The 22,428-nt window shown below is 39.6% G+C and overlaps 1 protein-coding gene across 1 annotated transcript in view; it reads right to left on the reverse strand.

Moving 5' to 3' along the window:
• The window catches only part of LOC133248779 (antigen WC1.1-like), a 30,469-nt gene extending 8,504 nt beyond the window's left edge, over positions 1–21,965 (reverse strand). The window contains 6 exon segments of the mRNA XM_061419087.1: positions 2,103–2,420; positions 2,512–2,755; positions 2,757–2,821; positions 6,386–6,700; positions 21,126–21,440; positions 21,538–21,965. Coding sequence (XP_061275071.1) covers positions 2,103–2,420; positions 2,512–2,755; positions 2,757–2,821; positions 6,386–6,700; positions 21,126–21,423 — 1,240 coding nt within the window. The 5' untranslated portion in view covers positions 21,424–21,440; positions 21,538–21,965.
• Between the last annotated feature and the right edge of the window lie 463 nt (positions 21,966–22,428).

The raw sequence follows: 22,428 nt of genomic DNA on the forward strand, positions 1-22,428 counted from the left end.
ATGTACAATTATATGCAAGAGAAAGTAATTAAATTGCTATAATATTTCACCATGGAATATCTACCTTTTGAGACACAGATGCAAGAACAGACATTTGGACTCACTGGGAGGAGTTGTTGTTGTTGTTCAGTCGCTCAGTCATGTCTGATTCTTTGCAACTTCACGGACTGCAGCACACCAGTCTTCCCTGTGGTTCACCATCTCCCAGAGCTTGCTCAAACTCATGTCCACTGAGTCAGGGATGCTATCCAACCATCTAAACCTCTATCGTCCCCTTCTCCTCCTGCTTTCAATCTTTCCCAGCATAAAGGTCTTTTCTAATGAGCCAGCTCTTCGAATCAGGTGGCCAAAGTATAGGAGCTTTAGCTTTAGCATCCGTCCTTCTAATGAATATTCAGGACTGATTTCCTTTAGGATTGATGGGTTTGATCTCCTTGCGGTCCAGGGGACTCTCAAGAGATTTCTCCAACACCAGAGCTCAAAAGCATCAATTCTTCAGCATTCAGCCTTCTTTATGGTTCAACTCTCACATCCATACATGACTACTGGAAAAACCATGGCTTTGACTATATGGACCTTCGTTGACAAAGTAATGTCTCTCTGCTTTATAATATGCTGTCTAGGTTGGTCGTAGCTTTTCCTTCAAGGAGCAAGTGTCCTTTAATTTCGTGGCTACAGTCATCATCTGCAGTGGTTTTGGAGCCCAAGAAAATAAAGTCTGCCACTGGTTCCATTGTTTCCCCATCTATTTGCCATGAAGTGATGGGACCAGATGCCATAATCTTCATTTTTTGAATGTTGAGTTGTAAGCCAGCTTTTTCACTCTCCTCTGTCACCTTCATCAGGAGGCTCTTTAGTTCCTCTTCACATTCTGCCATAAATGTGGTGTCATCTGCACATCTGAGGTTATTGATATTTCTCCTGGAAACCTTGATTCCAGCTTGTGCTTCACCCAGCCTGTCATTTCTCATGCTGTACTCTGCATATAAGTTAAATAAGCAGGGTGACAATACATGGCCTTGGCGCACTCCTTTCCCAATTTGGAACCAGTCCATTTTTCCATATCCTGTGGTCACTGCTGAGTTTTCCATATTTTTTGGCATATTGAGTGCAGCATTTTCACAGCATCATGTTTTAGGATTTGAAATAGCTCAGCTAGAATTCCATCTAGCTCTGTTGGTAGTGATGCTTTCTAAAGCCCATTTGACTTTGTACTCCAAGATGTCTGGCTCAAGGTGAGTGATTATCTGAGTTATTAAGATTATCTGGGTCATTAAGATTTTTTGTGTAGCTCTTCTGTGTATTCTTGCCACCTCTTCTTAATATCCTCTGGTCTGTCAGGTCCATATTGTTTCTGTCCTATATTGTGCCCACCTTTGCATGAAATGTTCCCTTGGTATCTCTAATTTTCTAGAAGAGATCTCTAGTTTTCCCCATTCTATTGTTTTCCTCAATTTCTTTGCATTCTTCACTTAGGATGGCTTTCTTATCTCTCCTGGATATACCTTGGACCTCTGAGTTCATACGGGTATATCTTTCCTTTTCTCCTTTGCTTTTCACTTCTATTCTTTTCTCAGCTATTTGTAAGGCCTCCTCAGACAGCCATTTTGCCTTTTTGCATTTCTTTTTCTTGAGGATGGTTTTGATCACCACCTCCTGTACAACGTCATGAACCTCTGTCCATAGTCCTTCAGGTAGTCTATCAGATCTAATCTCTTGAATCTATTTGTTGATGGGGGAATGATTTGAGAGAATACCATTGAAACATATACATTACCATATGCAAAATAGATAGACAAGAGTTTGATGTATAATGCAGGGCTCCCAAATCTGGTGATCTGTGACAATCTGGAGGGATGGGGTGGGGAGGAAGATGGGAGGAGGGGACAGGATGGAGGGGACAAATGGATGCCTATGGCCGATCCATACTGATGTATGGTGAAAACCATCACAATAATATAAAGTAGTTATCCTCCAATTAAAATAAATAAATTTTTAAAAGAGAAATTACCTTTTAAAGCCAGTTCTCCCTACTCTCTGCTCTTGGGGACATTTCACTCTAGGAGCATCCTAAGTACCAGTAGCCTTTCCCTCTCTCTTACCTGAGCAGATCACAGAGGCTGTGTTGGCACAGGAACAGTCAGGACCACCCAGAGCAGTCACAGGGCAACTCCACAGGAAGGACTCAGCCCCTGAGCAGTGAAATCGGGCTGTTGATATCCGATCACCTCCTTCCACCAAGTGTGGTCCTCTGGGGGTGGAGATGGCAACTCCACAGCCGAGCTGACGACAGACAACATTGGCATTGGCCAGACTCCAGTGGGAGGCACAGAGCGCTCTCCATCGTCCAGAAATGTTCATCTCCACCTGCCCCTCACACTGAGAGGAGCCGTTTGTCATGAGCTGGACTTCTGAGTATGCTGGATACGAGACAACAGAATTTCAGAAATATCTCATGATTTCTCACCTGAACAGAGTGTGCAGGAAGGTTAGTCCTGACCTGCATCTCACCTGAACAGACGAACTGAACAGCTCCACTGTGGTGACAAGTGCCCGCTGGACAGGGCACTCTGGGACAGGACCAGAGCTTAGGCTCCTCCCCCTCACACCTGAACTCTTCAGCCCAGACCCGGCCATCTGACTCTCTGAAGAGCTCATGTCCCAGGACTGACACAGCTTTGCCACACCCCAGCTCTGCACAGATGACTTGGGCAGTGGGGAGTGTGAAGTTTCCATCAGACACTGGGATCCCGGTCTTCTCCAGAATAAACTTCTACTCGCCCTGAGCAGGGTCCATCCTCTCCAACCAAACACACAAATCCTGAGAGAAACAAATAAATAAACCCACTGCATGTTCATGATCCTGGCTTGGCAACTGGAAACATGTCACAGGCAATGGTGTGAAAGCTTTTATTTTCCAGGACTGAGGCATGAATAGAAAATTTGACAGTCTCAGAATTGCATTTTCATGGGCGAGTTTCAGAAAAGAAATCCAGAAGGATTTGCAGAGTCAGTTTGGAATGGCTGAATTCCGAAAACCTATATTTGATGTTGGTTAGGATGTGAATTCCTCATTTAAGGGTCTGGAAACTATAGGGCCCAAGGAAACTGCACTGCAATGGGCATCAGACTTGGGTACAGAACTGAACTAACCCAGAGTGAAATAGGTCCTTGGGATTCAAGAGTTTAGAGAACTGAGATCCAGACAAGGTTAGAAGGCCATCCTGACATTTCTGGGGCTAGAAGTCCAGCCGGATTTTTCTCAGGAGTCAGTACTCAAGTCACTGATACAAGGGAAATCAACTGAGAGATCTGAGTGCAGGTCAATCTATAAACAGACTTATGACTCATGGAAGGAAAGCTAGATATTATAACAAGTCTACTTCTTATGTTTCCCATGTATTTCTCATAATCTCTGATGGTGAAAAATTCCAAGAATTTCTTATCCAACTTGAATTGTGAAAAGAAATTGTCCACAGATGAGTTTGAATATGAAGAAAGGTCAGAGTCATAGGAGAAAGGGTTGGTCCTAGCCATCTTTCAAGAAAGCCTAGGATTTACCAATGAACCCAGGAGAGAATGAGTTCTCAGTGGGACTATACAAGATGACTAACTGTGTTGATTAGTTCATATTACTGGTTTTCTTCCAACACATGAGAATCTTAGCAAATGCTATGGAGTGGAGGTAATTTAATGTTTTTAAATTCTATCTATATGCTAAATGGTGCTTCCCAGGTGGCACTAGTGGTAAAGAAGCCCCCTGCCAATGCACAAGTTCAATCCCTGGGAGGAGGGCATAGCAACCCACTCCAGTATTCTGTCCTGGAGAATCCCATGGATGAGGGAGCCTGAAGGGCTACAGTTCATAGAGTCACAAACAGTCAGACATGACTGAAGAGACCTAGCATGCACTCATATGCTAACTGCAAACTACTTTCCTATTTCTTGAGAAATAGTCATCAGGCTGTAAAAAAAAAAAAAAAAGGAGAGGGAGAATAAGAGAAGACAGAGCAAACAGCCATATATAATTTACAGATTTCTACATTACAAAAGCCTTGATATGGATGAAAGAAAGATTTGGGGAAAATATTTGTCCAGCAAGTTTTTAACACACTTTACCCCTTCCATTTGCTCCTTTCATCTATGACTTAACCCTGTTTCCCTTTCCCATTTCTCCCACTGCAGACAAGAGAAAACAATCCTAAGAGCTACAAATGGATGGAAAAGAGACTCTGAAAGGGAAGAACTTCTGTAGGAGTGGAGTGTGGGTGGGATGAGGGGTAGGTTAAACTGGGAGTGGATGGAGTATGAAACTGAAAGAGGGAGACTAAGGGAAAGACTCACAACATGATTTGACCTTCAGGGACCACATTTTGGATAGAGGAAAGGTAACCTGATGAAAAAAATAAAACTTCTTATCATAAAGAACAATTTTTAAATACATTTGCCTGATTTCTGACTGTGCTTATAATTATTTATGTACACAGTGGAATTCTTTTTGGTAAAGGACTCTGATTTCATAAGTATGAGAACATTGAAGGTTCAGAAAGAATATTTCAACAGAATAAAAATCTACTATAGAGAACAGGAGAGAACAGAAAAGACACTATAGAAATTAATGAATCGAAGGACCAGCTTGATCACTTATCCAAGAGGCAATGGTGAGAGCCAGGATGATCTGTTAGCCTTTGTTACTTACCCACTTTCAACTCCCCAGCCCAGGTTAGGACATCTGGTGTGGTCTGGCTGGGAGTTTGGTCATAGGATACACATTCTAATTAAAACATTTTTACTTAACAGGTTGTTAGTTTCTATATCAATCCCATGAGATTACAAATTTAAAAAGAACAAGAAAGAAATATTTCTTGTATGCTATTTCATATACCAAGATACATGCTAAACACTCAAATATATGCTGAATAATCAATAAAGTCTTATACACATCACCATAGATACTTCTGAGACATATTATTATTTCTTTATTTTCTACTTGATTTTAAATTTTATATGAAAGGATATGTGTGTGAAAATTGTAAGAAAATTTGTGCAATAGGAGGCTGGTGTGAGTGGATAAAGGTATTAAATATAATAAAAATACATCCTTGTCTGGTCTCTTGTTGTACAGACCTCCTGTATCCTTAGGCACACGTAGCATCCTCCACACCACACCTGGACCCACAGTGATGCTCAGAGAAACCTATATGGCCTTTGACATCTCCCATTGCCCTTCTTTTTCCTCTTAGCTACTATAAGTCTCCTCCACCTTCTTCAAAAATTACAGGTGTCCTCTTACTCCTATTCCTATCAAACAAGCCCCCAAACACAATTCTCTTATATCATTGAAGACATCAGGTATAAAATATGATTTACTACCACAAAACATAGGAATTCATATTTTATTGCCTATATCTTTGACTTGTCAGTGTGTGGCTAAGTGTTCCTCCAAAATTTTGGTTAATACAGAGGCTTTAAAGAAAAAAAAAAGAACAGACAATCCTTTCTAGTAACAATGAAAGGAGAACCCAGACTCAGAACATTTCATCCACAACTCTATTGTCCTACCAGTCAAAGAGCTATGAATATTCAAATCTAAAATTTCAAAGGGGACTTGCAATTTGGCACAAATCCATAAGTTCCTCTCCGATTTGTTTGATGATGTCCCCCGTGCCTCCACTCCTACTAACCTAGCACAAAAATGTGTCTCGCACTATATATACAGAAAGGACTCCGTCCTGGAAGGTACAGCCTCATTCTAGCCCTTTCCTCCCATGGGCTCACTGTGCAAAGCAGGTGCATGTGGTGATTTGCAAATGTTTCACTCTTCCAAAAGTAAATTGTATAAAAATGAGTATCAATTTTCATTGGGATATAGATTAAGCTATATCAGGTAAGATCACTGGAGAAGAAATAGCAGAGACTTGTAAGAGGAAAGTAGCAATAAATGAAGCCCATCAAGAAATCAGTCCTGAACATTCATTGGAAGGACTGATGCTAAAGCTGAAACTCCAATACTTTGGCTACCTGATGGGAAGAACTGACTCCTTTGAAAAGACCCTGATTCTAGGCAAGATTAAAGATGGGAGAAGAAGGGGAAGACAGAGGATGAGATGGTTGGATGGCATCACCGACTCAATAGACATGAGTTTGAGTAAGCTTTGGCAGTTGGTGATGGATAGGGAAGCCTAGCATGCTGCAGTCCATGGGGTAGCAAAGAGTCAGACACCACTGAGTGACTGAGCTGAACTGATCACTCACAGATACTTTATGCATTCAAGGAGGATATCTCAGACGTCTCTAGCTTACACATCTATTGCCCTGGTGATTAGACACCAGCTTCCTTGGAGCTTTCTGTTCTTTCAGTCAGTGGGCAATTCACTGATCATACCTGAACAGATAACTCCTGCATCCTCCTCATGACCGCAGTTGTGCCTCCCCCGGCCCTGGGAAGGGCACTGCCACACGTGGGACTCCATTCTTTCACAATACACATGATCCAGCCAGATGGGTATTGATCCCGCCCCAAAGGGAGCAGACTCCACGGCACTGAGGACTTCTCCACAGCCCAGCTGCCTGCACACCACACGGGCATCATCCAGGTCCCAGCTGTCATCACAGATGGTGCCCCAGGAACACTGGTGAAGGATCTCCACTCTCCCGGCATAGGGCCCGCCCCTGTCCACCAAGCAGAGCTGTCTGCTGTCTGAGGAGACAGAAATGGGACAATGGGGTGCTGACCAGGAGATGAGAAAGATCTTCTGTCCTGTGGGACCCTCACCCGAGCAGTTAGGGGTGCTCTCTTCAGAAGCTGATGCTGTGGAGCCATTGCCCTGTGGAACATTTGGATCTGGTTTCTTATGGAAGTGATAAGAGTATAACAAGGATGAAAATGGACAAAAACAGGAAATATTACTACTAGGTAGTCTGAGACAGATGGTGTTACAAGGTCCTATCAGAGTTAACATTCTGATTTGTAGAGCTCTGCACAGAATCTGAGAAACATTTACAGGAAATGTTGGTCTCTCTACCCTGAGGGGTTAAATGAGTTCAGAGTCACAGGATTAGGCTGGTAGCTGTATGTATTCTTTATAAGCTACACACTCTTGGTCATTGACTTTAGAGTCAGGCAGTGGCCTCATCAGAAGCCTCGGGGAGCAGCCATCAATCCTCTATCATTAAAATCATTCTCCTTGGTATAGTCATGAGAACTGAAAAACAAATGGTCTGTGAGACACCATGGTTTACCCCAGAATAGTTCACTTATGATTCTAAGCTTCAAACTCCAGATCTGGATACTTAGTTTCAAAAAAATATAATCTCTTTGAGTAGATTAAACAACCCTGCGTGAGAGATTATGTCAGAAGATATTGACTGACATTGGCCAGATTCCACTGGGAATCACAGAATGTAGCTTCTTCTCCCAAATGAATATAATCACTCCTTGGACTTTGTGTCAGGAATTGCTATTATCTAAAATTTGGAGTTATTTGTTCTCTAGGGTAAAATATGTATTTCTAACTCTCAGAGCAAAAATATGTTATATTCCTGCTTTGAAAGCCTTTGAACAAACAATATTGACAGACACACTGCATTATTCTCTCCTTTGATACATAACCAGTCATGGAAAGAAAGGTTAAATGATGTCTATCACTGTCGTATTTTAAGTAAGTGAAAAGTAGAGAATAAAACCTCAAATTCTGTACTTCCATGAAGAATGGAAGAGAAAGCAGGCCAATGGTCTTGTTAGACACAACTTTAAATGGTGGAAATTTTCTTTAAGTAAAGGTATCACTGGAAAAGACTGATGCTGGGAGGGATTGGGGGCAGGAGGAGAAGAGGATGAGAGGATGAGATGGTTGGATGGCATCACCAACCCGATGTACGTGAGTTTGAATGAACTCCAGGAGTTGGTGATGGACAGGGAGGCCTGGCGTGCTGCAATTCATGCAGTCGCAAAGAGTCGGACATGACTGAACGACTGAACTGAACTGAAAAGTATCAGAAATTTGTGGACACAACATGGACTAAATATGTTAAAATTCTCAAGAGTGGAGATCATGTAATACGTTTCAATGTTAGCCAAGGATCTACAGCTTCTTTTTCTCTGGAGGAATTTCCCAATTTGGTGCCTGGATTAATGGCTCAGAATTTGGGCTCAGAGAAACAAAGGACTCCTATTTGGACAGAGAAGCCAGCATAATTTGGGGTTACCTGGTGGTGATACAGAATTGGAGACCTGAAAGCCTTTCTCACACAACAGATTTTTTTCCTCGAATACGTGCTCATTATACAAGCCATGAAGCTGGCACGAAGCCAAAGATCTATGTCAAAAGTCTTGGAGAGCAGAGTAGATATTCCCTCATTCTCTTGGGTGCTGAGCTACCAAAATATCTCAACCAAAATCTTTGAAGGCCCATGCCACATGGACAGAGAGATAAGAGGTGGATTGAGTGCTACCAAAACCGCAACCTAGACTTGTTACAGCTCAGTTCTCAGTTGTATTTATATATTTGAGTGATCTTCAACCCTTCCCTTACTTGCTTAACAAAACAGAATATGAATCCTCTCAAGGGTTAGAAAATGTATCTGGAGGATCATTTTTTCAATGCTGAAGACATGGGATGACATGACATATTAACAAAGTGAAATAAAAAGAAAATAAGAGAAGGCAGAGACTCACATGATAGAGGTGCTGGAGTTAGCAGATATAGATTTTAACTACGATCAATATATTGAGGAAAAAAGAGGAGATGAGAGAATAAATGGTGAAAAGATGAAAAACATTAACAACTAATTATAACTATAAAAATCAAGGAACAGTTACCAACTGAAAATAAAATGTCTAGAGAGTTGAATTAGTAAGTTTAGAAGAATTTTAGATAGAAATCAACACAGAATTACTGACTTAGAGGAGTCCTAGAGATGAGAGATGAGAAGAAGGAGGAGTGGGATAGGAGGAGAAGAGAAGCTAAGACAGAGGGACAGAGCAGCAGAAGTAATAATTGAAGATATAATAACTGATAATTTTTTAAAAAATGGATGGATGGGCATGAAAACTCCCACACCTAGTAAAGCTGCTGAAAATCAAAGGAAAAAGGAAAATTTGGAATAATAACAGATCTGTTTAATACAAAAGAAGGGGGAAAAGAGAGGAAAAAAGAACATAATGCATGTGGGTCAATTAAAAGGAAATGACAGATACTAGCCCAACAATACCAATAACTGCACTTACAGTAAATTGATTACTGCTGTTGCTAAGTCACTTCAGTCGTGTCCAACTCTGTGTGACCCCATAGACAGCAGCCCACCAGGCTCCCCCATCCCTGGGATTTTCCAGGCAAGAGTACTGGAGTGGTAAATTGATTAGATACTTCAAATTAATGCCCATCTTGATAAAACCACAAAATCCATGTAAATGCTACCATGAAGATATTCAGCTTATATATGAGGGTAAAGAAAGGTTGAAAGTAAAATGATGGGGAAAATGTACATACTGTGTGAATCCTAACTAAGAAAACTGGAATAGCTATATAAATGTCACAGAAAGTAGACTTCAAAGCAAGATGTGCTAATTGAGTTAAAGAGGGTATTTTCATGATTATAACAGGATACACCCTTAATGAAGATATTATAGATATTAAAATCCAAGAAAAAGTCAAAACATTGCTTTGAAATATAGAATAATACTTGACAGAACGAAGAACAGAAATAGACAAAATCATAATCAAAATGTGGGGACTTTAACATGCATTTTGCAATAGCATGCAGACCAAGTATACAAAAAAGAATGAAGAACATAGCAGATGTAAACAACAGTTAGCTAAATAACATATATAGAGCAATACACCCAACAATGAAAGAATTTGTTATTTACATTATTGTAAATTCACTGGAAATTTTCATTCTTAAATGATCATCAGTTCAGCTCAGTTCAGTCGCTCAGTCATGTCTGACTGCAACTCCATGGACTGCAGCACGCCAGGCCTCCCTGTCCATCACCAACTCCCAGAGTTTACTTAAACTCATGTCCATCGAGTCAGTGATGCCATCCAACCATTTCATCCTCTGTTGTCCCCTTCTCCTCCCACCTTCAACCTTTCCCAGCATCAGAGTCTTTTCAAATGAGTCACTTCTTCCCATCAGGTGGTCAAAGTATTGGAAATTCAGCTTCAGCATCAGTCCTTCCAATGAATATTCAGGACTGATTTCCTTTAGAATGGACTGGTTGGATCTCCTTGCTGTCCAAGGGACTCTCAAGAATGAAACGAGTCACCAGTCTAGGTTCGATGCATGGTACTGGATGCTTGGGGCTGGTGCACTGGGACGACCCAGAGGGATGGTATGGGGAGGGAGGAGGGAGGAGAGTTCAGGATGGGGAACACATGTATACCTGTGGCAGATTCATTTCAATATTTGGCAAAACCAATACAATATTGTAAAGTTTAAAAATAAAATAAAATTTAAAAAAATAAAAAAATTAAGAATTAAAAAAAAAAGAGTCTTCTCCAACACTACAGTTCAAAAGCATCAATTCTTTGTTGCTCAGCTTTCTTTATAATCCAACTCTCACATCCAGACATGACTACTGGCAAAACCATAGCCTTGACTAGATGGACCTTTGTTGACAAAGTAATGTCTCTGCTTTTTAATATGATGTCTTGGTTGTTCATAGCTTTTCTTCCAAGAAGTAAGCATCTTTTAATTTCATGGCTACAGTCACCATCTGCAGTGATTTTGGAACCCCCAAAATAAAGTCTGTCACTGTTTCCACTGTTTCCCTATCTATTTTCCATGAAGTGATGTGACCGGATGTCATGATCTTAGTTTTCTGAATGTTGAGCTTTTTCACTCTCCTCCTTCACTTTCATCAAGAAGCTCTTTAGTTCTTCACTTTCTGCCATAAGGGTGGTGTCATCTGCCTATCTGAGGTGATTGATATTTCTCCCAGCAATCTTGATTCCAGCTTGCGCTTCATCCAGCCCAGAATTTCTCATGATGTACTCTGTATAGAAGTTAAATAAGCAGGGTGACAATATACAGCCTTGACTTACTCCTTTCCCTATTTGGAACTAGTCTGTTGTTCCATGTCCAGTTCTAACTACTGCTTCCTGACCTGCATACAGATTTCTCAAGAGGTAGCTCAGGTGGCCTGGTATTCCCATCTCTTGAAGAATTTTTCCAGTTTGTTGTGATCCACATAGTCAAAGACTTTGGCATAGTCAACAAAGCAGAAGTAGATGTTTTGATGATCATGTGATAGAACAAAAACCTTCAGAGAATTGAATTTATACAGAATATTTACTTTGACCAGAGTGAAATTAAGTTAAGTATTAATAAGAAAATATACTTAGCCATTCCTACTCAGAAAATTAAGAAATATTCTTCCAAAGAATTCCTGGGTCTAGAAATAACTTTCAAACTTGAAAATATTGTGAAATAATGGTAACAAAGATATGCTGTAACTAAATTCTTCCAATGCAACTAAAGTAGTGTCTAAGGGAAATTTATACCCTAGATTTAGAAAAGAGGGGAGACAGAAAATGTAAAAATGTAAGCTTTCATTTAAGAAGCTAGGATATGAGAAATAAAGCCTAAAGAATGTATAAGATTGGAATTAATAAAGAAAAAAATAAAGTTAATCTAAAAAAGAAAGTAAGCATAAGACAAAGACAACAGAGGAAAGCTGTTCAAACATGGCTCACTGAAAACTGATCAACACTGCGCAATACTAATCAAGAGCAGAGAGAAAAAACTTAATACCAGAATGAAAAGGCAAATCACTATAAATTATACAGATTTTTTGGTCATAGTTTTGAGGTGCAATATACACATTTAATGTGGATAAATATCCAGAAGAGTTCCAGTTTCTCCACAACCTTGTCAACATTTGTCTTTTTTTTTAATTATAGCCCTTTTGACAGGTGTAAGATGACATCTCATTGTGGTTTTCATTTACATTTCTCTGATGATTAGAGATGTCAGTATATTTTCATATACCTGTTAGCTATTCATATGTCTTCTTTGGAGAAATGGCTAGTCCCTGACTAATTTTTTTAATCAGTTTATTAGCGGTTTTGTTGTTGTTGCTTTTGTTTTGCTCTTGAGCTGTAGGGTTCTTATATATTTTGCAAATTAATCCCTTATATGATTTGCTATAAGGTGCCTTTTCACTCTACTGTTGTTTCTTTTACTGTCGTGCTGGTGTTCAGTCATTCAGTCATGTCCAACTCATTGCGACCTCACGGAGTATAGCCTGCCAGGCTCCTCTGTCCATGAGATTTCCCAGGCAAGAATACTGGAGTGAGTTGCCATTTCCTTCTCCAGGGGATCTTCCTGACCCAGGGGTTGAATCCATGTCTTGTGTGTCTCCTCCACTGGCAGGTGAACTCTTTACCACTGAGCCATCTGGGATAATCTCACTTGTCTATTTTTACCTATTCTTTTGGTGTCATACCCATGAGATCATGAGATAATATATTTTTATTTTGAAATTATAAGTAAAAATACCACATATCTAAAGTGTAATTCCTAACTGGTGACAGTATTACACCCATACACAGCAAAATAAATTTATATGCAGTAAGGTTTTAAATATTATTTAGTGGAATTATAAAATCATTTGTAGAAAATAAACTTGATTAAAAGTTCTTTTGAGATGAAGAATGGCATTTGAAACATTGCAGTAAAGGCATAGTCAAAAAACTAAAATGTTACAAATTTGATCACATAACTTCCCATATACATATACAAACCTAAAATCATACACAAAAGATGGGGAAATATTTCCAAATAATGTAAGAAAAATGGTAAATTATGTTAGTTTATAGAGTTCCTAAAAATAAATAAGAAAATTTGTAAAATATTCTAGAGAAAAAATTGAAGATAGAGAAAGATATCTGAAACACCTATAAATATTTACTTATTAATCACTCTCCACATTCAATAACAAATATAAACACAGGCGTCTACAAAGGCACACACACACACTAACACACCCCTGAATGAAGGAAAGACCTTGCATACTTTAATTCCCCTGTGTTTATTCTATTAGGACAGTGCTTACACATTGTATGCACTCATTCAACAAGTATGGATGGAGAACATTTTCTAAATACCATGATAGTGAAGTGAAGTTGTGAAGTTGCTCAGTTGTGTCTGACTCTTTGCGACCCCGTGGACTGTAGTCTACTAGGCTCCTCTGTCCATGGGATTTCCAGCCAATAGTCCTGGAGTGGGTTGCCATTTCCTTCTCCAGGGGATCTTCCCAACCCAGGGCTCGAACCTGGGTCTCCCGCGTTGTAGACAGATGCTTTACCATCTGAACCACCAGGGAAGCTGGACAAATACCATGATAAGTGCTTGTTAAATATTTATTAAATAAATGAGCAGATGAATAAAATTCAGTGAAATATATTTTCTTTAAATCAATGCTAATCAACAAATAGTGAAGCAAATATAAATTAATGATAATGGTTTATGAAAATAAAGTGTATTAAAGAAAATTAGTCCATAAACACAGAATAAATTTATATTTAAAATTTCACTTACATAATTTTTAATATAAATTTATTTATTTTAATTGGAGGCTAATTACTTTACAATATTGTTTTGGTTTTGCCATACATCAACATGAATCTGCCACGGGTTTCAGTGGAAAATTGTTAAATAGATTCTAAACTACTCTCATCTATTATTCAATATGACATACGCACAAGAGAATATTTCTGTAGTAAGAAGAAACTCTGTAAGGGAATATACAGATTTACCAAGTAGACTTCAGAAAAAGATAGACAAATAGCTACTGAGTAAAGCAAAACCCTCCTTGCTATTCTTTGGACCTCTGCATTCAAATGGGTATACCTTTCCTTTTCTCCTTTGCTTTTTGCTTCTCTTCACAACTATTTGTAAGGCCTCCATGACAGTCATTTTGCTTTTTTGCATTTGTTTTTCTTGGGGATGGTCTTGCTCCCTGTCTCCTGTACAATGTCATGAACCTCCGTCCATAGTCCATCCGGCACTCTCTCTATCAGATTTAGTCCCTTAAATCTTTTTGTCACTTCTGCTGTATAATCGTAAGGGAATTTATTTAGGTCATACCTGAATGGTCTAGTGGTTTTCCCTACTTTCTTCAACTTAAGTCTGAATTTGGCAATAATGAGTTCATGATCTGAGCCACAATCAGCTCCTGGTCTTGTTTTTGCTGATGGTATAGAGCTTCTCCATCTCTGGCTGCAAAGAATATATAATCAATCTGATTTTGGTGTTGACCATCTGGTGATGTCCATGTGTAGAGTCCTCTCTTGTGTTGCTGGAAGAGGGTGTTTGCTATGACCAGTGCATTCTCTTAGCAAAACTCTGTTAGCCTTTGCCCTGCCTTCATTCCTTACTCCAAGGCCAAATTTGCCTGTTACTCCAGGTGTTTCTTGACTTCCTACTTTTGCACTCCAGTCCCCTATAATGAAAGGGACATCTTTTGGGGGTGTTAGTGCTAGAAGGTCTTGTAGGGCTTCATAGAAGCTTTCATAGAAGCTTCATAGCTTCAACTTCAGCTTCTTCAGCATTACTGGTTCGGGCATGCTGCTACTTCTGCTAAGTTGCTTCAGTCGTGTCCGAGTTTGTGTGACCTCATAGACGGCAGCCCACCAGGCTCCCCTGTCCCTGGGATTCTCCAGGCAAGAATACTGGAGTGGGTTGCCATTTTCTTCTCCAATGCATGAAAGTGAAAACTGAAAGTGAAGTCACTCAGTCGTCTCCATCTCCCAGAGACCCCACGGACTGCAGCCTACCAGGCTCCTCTGTCCATGGGATTTTCCAGACAAGAGTACTGGAGTGGGTTGCCATTGCATAGACTTGGAATACTATGATATTGAATGGTTTGCCTTGGAAATGAACAGAGATCATTCTGTCATTTTTGAGATTGCATCCAAGTACTGCATTTTGGACTCATTTGTTTGCTATGATGGCTACTTCATTTTTTCTAAGGGATTCTTGCCCACAGTAGTAGATATAACGGTCATTTGAGTTAAATTCACCCATTCCAGTCCATTTTAGTTCGCTGATCCCTAAATTGTCTATGTTCACTTTTGCCATCTCCTGTTTGACCACTTGCAATTTGCCTTGATTCATGGACCTAACATTCCAGGTTCCTATGCAATATTGTTCTTCATAGCTTTGGACTTTGCTTCTATCCCCAGTCACATCCACAGCTGAGTGTTGTCTTTGCTTTGACTCTGTCTCTTCATTCGTTCTGGAGTTATTGCTCCACTGATCTCCGGTAGCAATTTGAGCACCTATCAAATTGGGGAGTTCATCTTTCAGTGTCCTATCTTTTTGCCTTTTCATACTGTTCATGGGGTTCTCAAGGCAGGAATACTTAAGTGGTTTGCCATTCTCTTCTCCAGTGGACCACATTTTGTCAAGACTTTGCACCATGACCCATCCATCTTGGGTGGCCATATTGGCATGGCTCATAGTTTCACTGAGTTAGGCAAAGCATGGTCCATATGATCAGATTGGTCAGTTTTCTGTAATTGTGGTTTTCAGTTTGTCTGCCCTCTGATGGAGGAGGATAAGAGGCTTATGGAAGTTCCCTGAAGGGAGAGAATAGCAAGGAAAAATAAGAAAGCCTTCCTCAGTGACCAGTGCAAAGAAATAGAGGAAACCAATAGAATGCAAAAGACTAGAGATTGCTTCAAGAAAATTAGAAATACCAAGGGAATATTTAATGCAAAGATGGGCTCAATAAAGGACAAAAATGGTATGGACCTAACAGAAGCAGAAGATATTAAGAAGAGGTGGCAAGAATACACAGAAGAAATATTCAAAAAAAGATCTTCATGACCCAGATAATCATGATAGTATGATCACTCACCTAAAGCCAAACATCCTGGAATGTGAAGTCAAGTGGGCCTTAGGAAGCATCACTACGAACAAAGCTAGTGGAGGTGATGGAATTCCAGTTGAGCTATTCCAAATCCTAAAAGATGATGCTGTGAAAGTGCTACACTCAATATGCCAGCAAATTTGAAAACTCAGCAGTGGCCACAGGACTGGAAAGGGTCAGTTTTCATTCCAATCCCAAAGAAAGGCAATGTCTAAAAATGTTTAAACTACCACACAATTGCACTCATCTCACGCACTAGCAAAGTAATGCTGAAAATTCTCCAAGCTAAGCTTCGACAGTACATGAACCATGAACTTCCAGATGTTCAAGCGGGTTTTAGAAAAGGCAGAGGAACCAGAGATCAAATTGTCAACATCCGTTGGATCATCGAAAAAGCAAGAGAGTTCCAGAAAAACATCTGTTTCTGTTTCATTAACTATGCCAAAGCCTTTGTATGGATCACAACAAACTGTGGAAAATACTGAAAGAGATGGGAATACAAGACCACCTGACCTGCCTCTTGAGAAACCTATATGCAGCTCAGGAAGCATCAGTTAGAACTGGACATGGAACAACAGACTGGTTCCTAATAGGGAAAGAAATACATCAAGGCTGTATACTGTCACCCTGCTTATTTAACTTCTATGCAGAGTACATCATGAGAAACACTGGGCTGGATGAAGCACAAGCTGGAATCAAGATTGCCAGGAGAAATAGCAATAACCTCAGATATGCAGATGACACCACACTTATGGCATAAAGTGAAGAAGAACTAAAAAGCCTCTTGATGAAAGTGAAAGAGGAGAGTGAAAAAGTTGGCTTAAAGCTCAACATTCAGAAAACGAAGATCATGGCATCTGGTCCCATCACTTCATGGCAAGTAAATGGAAAACAATGGAAACAGTGACAGACTTTATTTGGGGGGGAGGGCTCCAAAATCACTGCAGATGGTGACTGCAGCCATGAAATTAAAAGATGCTTACTCCTTGGAAGGAAAGTTATGACCAACCTAGACAGCATATTACAAAGCAGAGACAGTACTTTGCCAACAAAGGTCCATCTAATCAAGGCTATGGTTTTGCCAGTAGTCATGTATGGATGTGAGAGTTGGACTATAAAGAAAGCTGAGCACCAAAGAATTGATGCTTTAGAACTGTAGTATTGGAGAAGGCTCTTGAGAGTCCCTTGGACTGCAAGGAGTTCAAACCAGTCCATCCTAAAGGAAATCAGTCCTGAATATTCATTGGAAGGACTGATGCTGAAGCTCAAACTCCAATACTTTGGTCACCTGATGCAAAGAACTGACTCATTGGTAAAGACCCTGATGTTGGGAAAGATTGAAAGGGGGAGGATAAGGGGATGACAGACGATGAGATGATTGAATGGCATCACTGACTCAAGGGACATGAGTTTGAGCAAACCCCAGGAGTTGGTGATGGACAGGGAGGCCTGGTGTGCTGCAGTCCATGGGGTTACAAGGAGTTGGACATGACTGAGCGACTAAACTGAACTGAAAGTAAAACTGTCTGCAATAGACTCAAATAGATATACTGAGAAAGCTAAGTAATCAGAGGAAACAGAAATTACAAACAAAACACCAAGAAAAAGGCACAAAAGCCTGAAACTGAAAGAAATATACATAAGTATAAAATCTACCTGTTAAAAAATATCAGAATTAATGTATTCTTTCCACATCATCCTATCAAGCCTCCTACCCAATCTATACAGAGATCCTCTGAGAAAGTGATGGCAGGATTTCTGCGAGGTGGTTACTCACTTTCAGGGTCAGAGACTTAACCACCTCCCACTTTCTGGTGCTTTACTGTAGGAAAAATATCATCAATAAAAGATTTAACAGTTTAATGCTTCTTTAGCCTTCAAGTGGAAAAGACAAAGAGATGAGGCAAGAGAGGCAAGGGGTGGTGAATGTATGTTTTTGAAATATCTATCACCACATTCTCTCAGGCAACACCCAGCATATCATTCAAGATATATCTGAATGCATGTGTGTGTTTGTGTATGTAGGAAAGAGAGAGAGAGAGAGAAGTGTTGCAGGGAATAAGCACTTTGGTTTGAATATCTGTCACCCCCCAACATTTATTTACTTCATTCAGCACTTGCTGTTGAAATCCCAATTCCCAGTGTAATGGTGTTAAGTGGTAGAACCTTCTCAGACTCTTCAAAAAGCAGAAGAAAAGAACACTGCCAAACTCATTTTATGAGGCCAACAAGGTTCTGATATCAAAACCAGACAAGAAATATCTCTGATAAACAGAGGGACAAAAATCCTCAACAAAGTATTAAAAAACATAATTCAATCATGCATCCAAAGGATCATGCATGATGATCAAGTGAGATTTGTTCCAAAGGATGCAAGGATGGTTCAATATTCACAGATTAATCAATGTGATACACCAAGTAAACAAAATGAAAATGAAAATCATATCCTCTCAGTAGATGTAGAAAAAACATTTGAAAACATTAACATCCATTTCTGATTTTAAAAACCTCTATAAAGTAGATATAGAGGGATTATATCTCAATATAATAAAGACCATATGACAAACTCACAGCTAACCTCCTACTCAACAGCAAAAAGCTGAATATTTTTTTTTCTGAGATCAGATGCAAGACAAAGATGCCTAATCACCACTTTTATTCAACATAGTTTTGGTATTCCTAGCCAAAACAATCCGGCAAGGAAAAAAAATAAGGACACACAAATCTGAAAGGAAAAGGCAAAACTGATGCTATTTGGAGATTTCATAATATTATATACAGAAAACCCTAAAGTCCCCACCAAAATCTGTTAGAACTAATACACTCAGAGAAGTCGCAAGATACAAACTTTATATACAAAAATCAGTTGCATTTTGATACAAATTGCCATAAGGAAAAATTAAGAAAACGATTCTATTTACAGTTGAACAAAAAACTGATAAAGTATTAGGAACAAATTTAACCAAAGAGGTGATAGTCCTGTACAATGAAACTCTAAGACACTGATGAAAGATAGTGGATTTTGTTATCAAAATTCCAAAGGAAATTTTCACAGACATGGAACAAACAATCTAAATTTTGTATGGAACCACAAAGGACCCTGAATAGCCAAAGCAATCTTGAGAAAGAAGAACAATATTGGAGGTGCCATGTTTCCTGATTTAAAACTACATTTCAAAGCTGTATTAAGCAAAACAGTATAGTGTTGGTATAAAAATGGGTGCAGAAATCAACAGAATAGAATAGAGAGCCCAGAAATAAACCCAAATACATACAGTTAATTAATTTTTGACAGAGGAACTAGGAATATGCAATGCCGAAAGGACATTCTCTTCAATAAATGGTGTTGGGAAAACTGGACAGCTACATGCAAAAAATAAAACTGGACCACTCTCTCGTAGTATTCACAGAAATTAATTCAAAATGGATCAAAGACTTAATCATAAGTCCTGCAGCCATAAAAATCCTGGAAGAAAAAGTTATAGACATCAGTTTTGGTGGTGGCTTTTTGGATTAGGCAACAAGAGCAAAACTAACTAAGTGGGATGACATACAACTAAAAAACTTCTGCACAACAAAGGACACCATCAGCAAAATGAGGAACTTAGAGGGCAGTCCAGTGGTCAGGACTCAGTGCTTTCACTGCCATGGCCCAGATGAAATCTCTGTTTGGGGAACTAAGATCCAGTAGGTCATGCAGGTTGGTAAATATATAAATAAAGGGCAAAGATATCGTGCTGAAAAATATTTTTTAAAAAAATGGAAAGACAATCTTTAGTATCAGAGAAAATATATGCAAAATGTATTTCTGATATGGGTTAATATGTGGAATACATAAAGAACTCATATAACTCAATAGCAAAAGAATACAGTCTCATTTAAAAATGGGCAGAGGACCTGAATAGACATTTTTTCAAAGAAAACATACAGTTGTTCATGAAAAGGTACATGAAAAGATATACAACATTACTAATCATCAGGAAAATGCAAATCAAAACCACAATGAGATATCACCTCAGAGTTGTTTTTATCAAAAAGACAAGAAATAATGAGAATTTTTGAGACTGTGGTGAGAAGAGAAAGCTTGTGCACAGTTGGGGGAAAGATAAGTTGGTGCAGCCACCACGGAAAACAGTATTAAGGTTCCTCAATAGAAACTCAGACCTAAAAATAAAACTGCCATGTGAGGTAGTAATTTCACTTTGGGGTATTTACCAGAAGAAAATAAAAACACTAACTTAAAAAGATATGTGCAACTCAATGTTCATTGCAGAATTATTTAAAATAGCCAAACAACATTAAGCTTTTTTTGATGGATGAATGGATAAATAAAATTTGCTATGTACATATATCCAGCCATAAAAAAGAAGAAAATCTTGCCATTTGCAACATGGATGGAACTTGAGGGCCTTATGCTAAATGAACTAAGTCAGATAGATAAAGAAAAATACCGTTTAATCTTATTTACATGTGCATTATTAAAAAAAAAAAAAAAAACAGAAAAATGAGTTCAGAGATGCAAAGAACAGTTTGGTGGTTTCCAGAAGGTCAATGTGGTCAAAATGGGATGGGTGAAGGTAGCCAAAAGATACAAACTTCCAGGTCTAAAATTAATGTCATGAGGATGTAATGTACAGCATGGTGGCTACAGTTAACCCTGTATCTTATACTTGAGAGTAGGTAGGAAAATACATCTTAAAGTTTTCATCATAAGAAAAAAAATTGTAACTACATGTTGCGATGGATATTACTATACACGTGGTGATTATTTACCAATATGTACAAATACGTAAATGCTATGTTGTACACTTAGGACTAGTACAATGTTACAAGAATTACATCTCAGAAATTTTAACAATCAAGGTTGGAATATGTGAATTAAATTAGTTCCATCCTTACCTGATTTAGATTTCTCTGGTGGCTCAAACGGTAAAGAATCTGACTGCAATGTGGAAAACCGATTTTGATACCTCAGGTCAGGATGATCCCCTGGAGAAGGGAATGGCAACCCATTCCAGTATTCTTGCCTGGAGAATTCCATGGACAGAGGAACTTGGCAGGCTATACAGTCCACGGAGTCGCAAAGGGTCAGACACGACTGAGTGACTAACATTTTTACTCAATGTCATCTTTGTGGACCCAAATTAAACTTAGATTACTAAAATATCACTTAGATTTTAAAATATCAAATCTCACTGCATCCTACAGGGTTGGGACAGACACACAGAAACATGTAGTGAGTCACCTGCACACGAAATATAGGCTTCCTCCTTTGGAGAGCATGAAGTGTAATTCCAAGGGTCAGAAGGACACTGCCAGAGAGAGGTGTCAGTTTTCTGACAGCGGATTCCATCCACCCATCGGGGTCTAGAACCTTCTCTGAGACCAACAGAAGAGTTGAGGGTTCCAGTGTCCCCACAGCCAAGCTGTCTGCAGATCATGGACACAGTGATGTCTTCCATGGGGCTGCAGCAGACACTGCCCCAGGTCCCGTTGTAGAAAACTTCCAGCCACCCAGCACACTGATGGTCCTCACTCACCATCCTGAGGCCTAGGAACTCTAAGGTTGAAAGGAGAGGAGACAGGACACAGTAAAAACTTTGCTGGATGTTCTAGGTTTTCCTTTCTTCTAGAAATAGTGAACATTCATCTCTGACCTTGTTCAAGAGATACCCACTAGATGACAAGACTAACATCGCCTCCCTTTTAACTGACTTTGTCCATTTGTGTCTGTCTTTCTATTTCTACCACAATGGTGTAGTGGAAATGAACTGAGAGGAAGACCAAACTTTGTGGGTGCTAGTGAGGGAAGGAAGCTAAATCCTGCTTCTTTACAAAATCTTTAGAGTATATCAAAGTGATGTGATGTAGATACTGGGGAGATAGGCAGAATAATTAACCCCAGAATGTCCACATCCCAATCTCTGCAACTTGTGAATCTGTTACCATATCTGACAAGAGGGATTTACAAATGTGATTAAGGTAAGGACCGTGGGATGGTGAGTTTAAGCTAGAATATTGTATTAACAATGTGAGCTGAGTCTAACCACATCCTTAGACCCACTGTCTTTAAAAGTAGAATACTTTTCTTAGCTCTGGTTAGAGAGAGGGATGTGACTCTGGATAATGGTTGAAGACAGGCAGCATTGCTGATCTGAAAATGGATGAAGGGGGCTATGAACCAAAGAATGTAGGCAGTTTCTAGAAGCTTGAAAAGACAAGAAACAGATTCATCCCTAAAGCCGCAAAAGTGATGCAGCACTGCTAAAGCCTTGATCCCAGCCCAGTGAGATCCATGCTGGACATCTAAGCTACAGATCAGATCAGATCAGTCTCTCAGTTGTGTCTGACTCTTTGCGACCCCATGAATCGCAGCACACCAGGCTTCCCTGTCCATCACCAACTCCCGGAGTTCACTCAGACTCACATCCATCGAGTCAGTGATGCCATCCAGCCATCTCATCCTCTGTCGTCCCCTTCTCCTCCTGCCCCTAATCCCTCCCAGCATCAGAGTCTTTTCCAATGAGTCAACTCTTCGCATGAGGTGG

This window comes from Bos javanicus, chromosome 5, assembly GCF_032452875.1.
Source record: "Bos javanicus breed banteng chromosome 5, ARS-OSU_banteng_1.0, whole genome shotgun sequence".
Taxonomy (NCBI): Eukaryota; Metazoa; Chordata; class Mammalia; order Artiodactyla; family Bovidae; genus Bos; species Bos javanicus.